This window comes from Lithobates pipiens, unplaced genomic scaffold (genome assembly GCF_037356315.1).
Source record: "Lithobates pipiens isolate NorthernLeopardFrog02 unplaced genomic scaffold, aLitPip1_a1.2 Scaffold_8, whole genome shotgun sequence".
Classification (NCBI taxonomy): Eukaryota; Metazoa; Chordata; class Amphibia; order Anura; family Ranidae; genus Lithobates; species Lithobates pipiens.
Genome location: NW_027507903.1, coordinates 456,938,871 through 456,947,866, shown reverse-complemented (window position 1 = coordinate 456,947,866; position 8,996 = coordinate 456,938,871). Strand labels below are relative to the sequence as shown.

General features: G+C 40.1%; 1 protein-coding gene across 1 annotated transcript in view; it reads right to left on the bottom strand.

The window, feature by feature from the left end:
- Positions 1-267: 267 nt before the first annotated feature.
- Positions 268-8,996, bottom strand: part of POLR3B (RNA polymerase III subunit B) — a 157,526-nt gene continuing 148,797 nt past the window's right edge. Inside the window, exons 26-28 of the mRNA XM_077468461.1 lie at positions 8,386-8,499; positions 3,669-3,842; positions 268-1,838 (exon numbers count right to left, since the gene is read on the bottom strand). Coding sequence (XP_077324587.1) covers positions 1,709-1,838; positions 3,669-3,842; positions 8,386-8,499 — 418 coding nt within the window. The 3' untranslated portion in view covers positions 268-1,708. The remainder of the gene's footprint in view (positions 1,839-3,668; positions 3,843-8,385; positions 8,500-8,996) is intronic.

The window sequence follows — 8,996 nt, the reverse complement described above, 5'->3', positions numbered from 1 at the left end:
TACAGCAAATGAGGATCAGTGGGTGAGGGCATGCTACACTTTTGGCTGGGGATATGCTGCAGAGGAAACAATGAAACTGGGAACATGTTACATGGCCACTAGAGATCAATGCGATTACCCTAATCAATGTTCCTACTATAGACTGCTGAGGTCCAAGTGCCACACATCATATACCAAAAGTCCACAGGTTGGGCGCCAGGGGTCTAGAACCTCAGCTCATCCCTAGTGAAAAGCAATGGGGGAAAGAAAAAAAAAAAAAAAAAAAGACACACAGTATATTGTTTATTTGACATTGGCAGACTGTACATTTGTCATAAATCAACAAAAACTTCTCAAACATCTCTTTGTTTTCCAAAAATCTTTTTTATGTTACAGGTATAATACAAAAGCTCAACTATGTACTACTTTGTACATGTGAGAAACAGAAATGTACACTTTTTTGTACCGAGGACGCCCCCAGAGACAGCAACAAGTATGGAAAAAAGTGAGCGTCTGTCATATTGCTTTTACGCTTCTAAAGTGCACCTGTCACTTTACACTATGGATGCAGCCAATTTTTAAATGTGTTATGATTACTGGCCCCATTACTGTTATCACTGTTTACTATTATTATTAGGCCCCATTTACCCAAACTTACCTAAGGAACTGCCTGCACTGCATTAATTGAGTACAATTTGTACTCAAGAATGACAACTGACGAACAAAAGGCTGGCATCGGATTGTTAGCTATGGTGAGATCCAGTCAGGAGACTGACTACCGAAAAAGTGGTACAGTGTAGTATTCAGTCTTTTTCTACCATGAGGAACAGGAATAAGTTTGTCAAAGGTCACACCTCCAATCCTGGCCCCTCAGCTGTGGTCCATTGTTTTTGGGCTCTAAATACTTATGTACACTGATGCTTAGCAGTATTGGTGAGATGCGCATTTTTACCACAATGCACATTAATGAATGCATTCACATACTGCATGCCATTCTAAGGCACCTGTACACTGCTCGACACACCTGCATTTTATAGCAACAAAACACACAGATGATCCATCTGTGGATTGTGGTGTACTGTGTTGGCAAAATGTTGCAATTCCATTATAACCTACATTAGCAGCCTAAGGGAAATTGGCTGCCTCATCAACGCACATTAAGGTGCAAATACCACGCAATAACATGTGAATACATACACCACAATGCAGGGGAACAATGTAAATGGGCCCAAAGACACAAGTAGAGGAGTTTAAAATGTGTATCCTGTAACAGGGTGAAATGATAGGCGTTTTAACTACAAGGGACTTTGAGTAGTTCTGGCAAGGCTTTTATAGTAATGTTTCCAGTGGCACAACGTGAATTGTGCTAAACTTGGTTTATAAAATGGTAGTCATCCTTGTGCACAAGTGACATGCCCACTTTAAGGCCAGGTTCACATATGTGCGGCCACAGGTTCGTGCCTGGGGTCCGGTGTGTGTCTGTTTACCGATTCAGGTGCAATTCAGGCCCATATTTTTGCCTGAATTAAACCCTGAACCAACACCTGATCTGCACCCAAATGCGCACAGGACCCTTTTGCAATCCACTCCATGGCCATCCCAGACCGGTGTGAAACGGCTCCATTGGGAGCTGGTCACACTCGCATCTCATGAGAATTGTATGCCGGGAAAGCACAATCCAATTCGCACATATGTGAACTTGGCCTTAGTCTTGTAAACAAATACTTTCTCATTCATTATATCTTGACAGTTTAAGTCTGGGTATGATATTCATGGACTGCAGTTCTTGGAACAGTAACTTGCAGGCATACGGAATCCTTAGCGAGGAGACATGACAGGAGGACTTGCAGTAATGGCACCTAAAGAAAGGAACACAAAGTCAGGCTGGCCCATTCTGGGAAAAACCAAATGTCCGCATCTTTCCCATACCCACATACAGTAGAATACTGATTGAGTGACAGACTTTTACTCTTTGTCAATTCTCACCTCAAAGTCCTGCGTTTTGCCGTATGCTTGTACATGGCAGAGCAAATATACAACCGAATGTCAAAAAAGGGACGCTGTCTAAAATCTACATAAAAAACAGAATGCAATGATTTGCAAACCTTGTAAACCCATATTTTATTCCCTATAGAAAATAGAAAACATACCAAAAGTTTAAACTGAGAAAATGTACCATTTTAGAAAAAAAAAAAAAAAAAAAAAAAGTCATTATGGAATTAATGGCAGTAACATACCTCAAAAAAGTTGGAACACGGTATAGCATCCCCTCATCTTTTAACAACTTTCTATAAACATTTGGGAACTGAGGAGACCAGTTGCTGGAGCTTTGGGAAAGGAATGTTCTTCCATTCTTGCCTGATAGAAAAAAATTCTAACTGCTGAACAGTCCGGGATCTTTGCAGTATTTTGTGTTCCAAAATGCACCCAATATTTGCAATTGGTCAAAGGTCTGGACTGCAGGCAAGCCAGTTAAGCACTGCTGAAATATGCAAGGCCTTCCCTGAAAACTACGCTGTCTGGATGGGAGCATATGCTACACTAAAACCTGGATATATCTTTCAGCACTGATGGTGCCTTTTCAGATGTGCAAGCTGCCCAGTCCATATGCACTAATGCACCCCCATACCATCGGAGATGGTACTGATAACAAGCTGGAAGGCCCCTCTCCTCTTTAGTCTGGGGGACGCAGCACCCATGGCTGCAAATATATTTTGATTTGGGTGACTACAGGACAGTTCTCTCACTTTGAAATGGAGGTGCTTCAGGATCATATACAGTTTAAACATTTGATATGTTTTTCTACAGTGAATAAAATATGGGTTTAAGATTTGCTGGGAGATTCTTTTAAATTGGCCCACCCCCATGTACCTTGCCTTTGTATTACTTTTTATCCTCTCTTATAAGAGATTATATACATACACAAGGCCCAGTAATCCTTATTTACTCACTGGATTTACCAATGTATTGTATCCATCCACTCCCAGAGAGCTAAAGACTCTTTCCCCTTGGATTTAATGAGTTCACCTTTGAAGAAAAAAAGCAAAAAAATAAAACCTTAATACTTACCTGTGTGGCTGCCATCAAAAGCTGTAAGTTTTTTTTCACCTTAATGCATTCTTTGCATTCGAGTAAAAAAAAAAAGAAAAAAAAAAAAAAGCACATCTGAATGCAGCTCCAGCCCCCCCATCTATACTTACCTGAGCCCTCTCTCCACTCTTATACTTACCTCTCTGGCTCCTCCAGTGATGAGGGAGCTTGGGTGGGGCTGAGCCACGCTCTGTGTCAATGGACACACACAGCTGGCTTGGGAGCGAGCCTGCGCAAGTGCCTCCATAGCAAGCGGCTTCCTATAGTGGGCACTCGGCAGTGTTAGGGGGGGGTGCGTGGGGCGCAGAAGTGTCGGTAGGGGATCTGAGAAGAGAACTGGGGCTACTCTGTGCAAAGTCATTGCACAGAACAGTGAAGTATAACATTTGTTATTTAAATAATATATTTACAGTCACCTGCAATAGAGACTTCAATAGGCTCTGTGGTTGCATTCACGGGCCCCATGGCAGCAAGACTGGATACGTAAGGTAAGTATTAGGGTTTTCTTTTAAAAGGAAGCATTTTTTAAAATGCATTTCATGTACTAACAAAGTAACTTTGAACTAGTTACACCCGAAAAGACCTTTCAGATTGCCTACCAGCCAGAATAGCCCAGCAGCCCACACTCTCCACAGACGTCCACCTCAAAGGCATCACTAGAGATCATCAGTCTCTCGAGCAACAGCATGCTGGCTCCATAACCAATCAAACAATCTCGTTCCATTTCACCGAGACGCAAACCACCATCACGAGAGCGTCCTTCAGTGGGTTGCCTAGAGGGACATAATGGAGAAACAATGTGATTTGTAGCATTATGAAACTAGAATGCAATAAAGTTTAAACAACTGTTTGATGTGATGGTGCTTCCCTTATAACCCCCTGATCAATCTCAGTTATAAATAATAAATAAAATAAGTAATATTTAATATTTCATTTTTAACGGATTGAAAAGGCTGAGTAAGTGGCAAGTGTTGATGGGCAGCTAAAACTTGCTGGAGTATGGCTGTTTGGGAAGCAAAGTCACTTTGAATGGGCAATGTCTCTAACCAAGAGATTGTATAGAATCACTTTTACCCCACACTAGTTTACAGGATTCGGATCTCAGTTATAATGGTGTATAAAGTGGATGAATACATTTAGGTTGTTTCTGAAAACTGAAAGCGTGTCTGTTCAATACAACCCTATTTTAATCTGTATACAGCAATGAGTGTCTACAGTATAGATGTTAGCATCATGTAATTCGAAGTTGTTGTCACTGTTTTTAGAGGTTTTCACAAACTATGGAGATATGATCCAGAAAGCAGTTAAATAGCAGCCAAGGTGTTTGACTTGGAAAACCTCCACTGAAGCGGCCCAAAACAAAAAGCTGAACACATTAAACAAACTGAAGACAAGCAGGATATGGTGACAGCTTTTCCTGACATCAGAGCCACCCCGTCAGCTGCAGATGTTACAGACGCTGTACTACACCAATGCAAGAGGGGAACACACATTATCCTGTCCAGCCTTCTACAAACAACCAGAGCCCAACATGTCACTCACTGACACTCTCTTTCTATTGATTACTCTACAGAGAAGAACAAAAATGTCTACATTTTTCAGCATATCGTAGAATGCAAAGAACATGCTTTACTAGGGTCAAACTGAAGAGTGCATTCACACCATTAACTGCCCTTATGCAACAGCAGAAAATACAGTTCAAATATGAGTGCAAGATCTTTTTTTTTTTTTTTTAAAGCCGACACTTATTTCTTAATGTCAATCAGTATATTTTTTTTTCCCCATTTTGGATATAGTGGGGGAAAAAAAAAAATTTACATTTCAGTCAAATCTGACACCATTGGGTAGATTTACCCTTTACTAACTGTCCCTGTGACACCCATACAAGAAATGGGTCGAGTGGTTGTCACTGTGGCAGGAAGGCACAGACAGCCACAGAAGCTAACAGATGTTCTAACCTTTTCCCACTCTACCAAAAACTTGAATGTCCACGTTAAAGAACAATTCTACTTCCGTACTTTATTCAAAATGAAATGCTTTAGCTCATGTTGGGTTTCAAATGAAATTTGTATTGAAGTAGAAAAAAAAAGATGGTCATGATTGACCATTTCTTCTAAAAATGCTAGCTGTTTGGGCAAACAGATGCTAAATCTTGGCTTCCGTACTTTGTAATTCATTGACATGGAACAAGTTTGCAAACCAGAGGTTCTGATTTAAAGGATTTTCTCTATCTAATGTGCAAAAGTTTTAAGCATGCTGTAAAATTAGTAATGCTTTCAGAAATAGAAGGGTTAATAGTTTATATTTATCAATTAACAAAACGCAAAGTAAATGAACAGAAGAGGAATCCAAATCAATAATTGGTGTGACCGCCTTTGGCTTCAAACCATCATCATCAGTAATTCTAGGTACACACAGTGCTTTAGGAAACTCTGCAGGTAGGTGGTTCCAAATATCTTGGAGAACTAACCACGGATCTTCTGTGAATGTAAGTTGCACCTCAAATCCTCCTGTCTCTGCATGTAATCTTAGACAGACTCAATGATGTTGAGATCATGGCTCTGTTGGGACCAAACCATCACAAAAGATAGGAAGACGTTGGCTGTATGTATGGGGTCGTTGTCCTGCTGCAGAATAAATTTGTGGCCAATCACACTCCTCCCTGATGGTATGGCATGATGGATAAATATCCTCCTGTATTTCCCAGCATTGAGGACCCCACTGAGCTTGACCAAATTCAACGCCATTTGCAGAAATGCGGCACCAAACTTACACGGAACCTCCATCATGCTTTACTGCTGCCTGCAGACACTCATAAGTTTGCATTTTAAAACTGTACAAACCCTCCCCTGAACTGATTCTATCCATGCAGTTCTTTGCAAAAGCTGCACATACAATGCATCCAGAAAATATTCAGAGCTTCACTTTTTCCACATTTTGTTATATTACAACCTTACTCCAAAATGGATTCAAATTCATTATTTTACTCAAAAATTTACAGACAATACCCCATAACAACAACATGAAAGAAGTTTGTTTTAAATCTTTGCAAATTTATTAAAAATAAAAAAACACAAAGAATAAAAATCACATGTACATAAGTATTCACAGCCTTTGCCATGACACTCAAAATTTAGCTCAGGTTCATCCTGTTGCCACTGATCATCCTTGAGATGTTTCTACAACTTGATTGGAGTCCACCTGTGGTAAATTCATTTGATTGGACATGATTTGGAAAGGCACACACCTGTCTGTATAAGCTCTCTCGGTTAACAGTGCATGTCAGAGCGCAAACCGAGCCATGAAGTCCATGGAATTGTCTGAAGACCTCAGAGATGGGACTGTATTGAGGCACAAAACTGGGGAAGGGTACAGAAACATTTCTGCAGCATTAAAGGTCCAAATGGGCACAGTGACCTCCATCTGTAAATGTAAAATGTTTGGAACCACCAGGACTCTTCCTAGAGTGGGCCGCCCAGCCAAGCTGAGCGATCGCGGGAGAATGGCCTTATGCAGGCCATACACGGTCGAATTTCGAACGAATTTTCTTTTCAAAATCAGAAAATTCGTTTTTTTTGTGATCCGATGATGCCACCATTGATTTTCGAAATTCGGCCGACCAAGCCTTCAATTTCACCTCATGTTGCTACAGAAAAGAATTTTCTTGGCTGGGAATCTTCTTTTCTCTCCGTACATTTTCTTACGTTTCTCGCACGATTCTCCCATCATTGATCAGAAAATCGTTCGTTTTTCTAAAAATTTCCAACATGTCCGATTCCTCAAATTTTATTTCCGCACGAAAATCGGCTGTTGCTGCAGCCCACTAATGGTGCGAAATTCATACGAAAATTCTTAGATACGATTTTCGAAAGAAAATTCTTTCGAAATTCGAACCGTGTATGGCCGGCATTAGTCAGGGAGGTCCAGCATTTCACTGTGGAGAGAGGAGAACCTTCCTGAAGAACAAGCATCTCTGTAGCACTCCAATCAGCCTGTATGGTAGAGTGGCCAGATGGAAGCAGCTCCTCAGTAAAAAGGCACATGACAGCCCGTCTGGTACCTAAAGGATTCTCGGAACATAAAAAACAAAAAATTCTCTAGTCTGATGAAACAAAGAATGAACTCTTTAACCTGAATGGCAAGCTTCATGTCTGGAGGAAACCAGGCACCACTCATCACCTGGAAAATACAATCCCTACAGTGAAGCATGGTGTGGGGATGTTTTTTAGCAGCAAGAATTAGTATACTAGTCAGGATCGAGGGAAAGATGAATGCAGCAATGTAGAGAGACATCCTTGATGAAAACCTACTCCAGAGCTCTCTGGACCTCAGACTGGGATGAAGGTTCATCTTCCAAAAGGACAATGACCCTAAGCACACAGCCAAGATAACAAAGGCTACGGGACAACTCTGTGAATTTCCTTGAGTGGCCCAGCCAGAGTCCAGACTTGAACGCAATTGAACATCTCTGGAGATGGGTCTGTGGTATACCTTCTATTGAAATTGGAGAGAGCATCGTCTGTGTGTGTGCGAGCGTGTGTATGGGTATGTATGATGTAGTGTGAGGTTGTGTGTGGCTGTTTTGTTGCCTTGTTTACTTTTATTGGGGGTGTGTTTTTCTTTTTCTCTGGTTGCTATAGCTTGCCTCTGATATGCTGTACAAATTACTTGGACTATTTTTTAGGCTAAGGACAAGTTATTCTGAATTGTTATAGCATATATTATCCTGACTTGTATTTTATGATGAGCTCTGCATAGCTAACAATACTGCTGCCTTCGACATGTTAGATGGCATTTTCTTATTTTGACCGTGTAATTCAAAAATATAAAACTACAAAATTAAAAAAAAAAACACACTGATGGAGCAACCTGATGGAGCCTGAGAGATCCTGCAAAGAAGAATGGGAAAAACTGGCCACAAAGTGTGCCAAGTTTGTAGCATTGCACTCAAATAGACTTGAGGCTGTAATTGGTGCCAAAGGTGCTTCAACAAAGTATTGAGCAAAGGCTGTGAATACTTAGGTACATGTGTTTTTTTTTTTTTTTGCAAATTTGCAAAGATTTCAAAACAAACTTCTTTCATGTTGTCATTATGGGGTATTGTTTGTAAAATTTTAAAGGAAAATAATTTAATCCATTGTGGAATAGGACTGTAACATAACAAAATGTGCAAAAAGTGAAGCACTGTGAATACTTTCCGGGTACACTGTACGGCAGGGGAAGCTGATGGAAAGTGGGCAAATATTATATTACATACAGCACACCTCTCTGACCCATGATTACATGCTTTTATACAGATATGTAAGTACACTGTACCTGGTAAGGACAGCCCTGGGTCCTCTGGCTCGAGCGTGCATCTTATCCAGCACCATGTGCTTTAGTTTCTGATAGTATACTGGACCAAAGTAAATATAGGCCTCAAGTGGCTCCCTATAAGACGAAAGAGAGAAAAATCAGACAGGCACTGCCCATTTAAAGGAAGTCATCATAAGGTGGCAGATAACAGTACATGAACTGAGCATTTTCCACCATCCAGTAGGTACAACTTTTCCACATGCATTCACTGAACTAGGCCCAAGCACTATCATTTAGGGATGTCGAAGTGCTTAAATCCAGGGCGGATAAAAAAAAAAAAAAAAAAAAAACAACAAACAAAAAACAACACGATTTAAAAAAAAAAAAATTCATTTTTTTTATTTAAAAATTTGATTTTTTATTTTGAGCAAATATATTTTGATAAAATGTTTTTGGAGTAAAAATCTATCTAAAGAGTTTTCTATTTAAGATACGTTAAAAATTTAGTTTATTCAGCATGAAATTGAGCTTACTTATGTAGCATGTACTGTATATTCTGCAATATTGCCATCTTTGGTAAATTCATTCAATGAATCCAAGCTCTGCAAGTTGAGATAACATGCACCGCATTG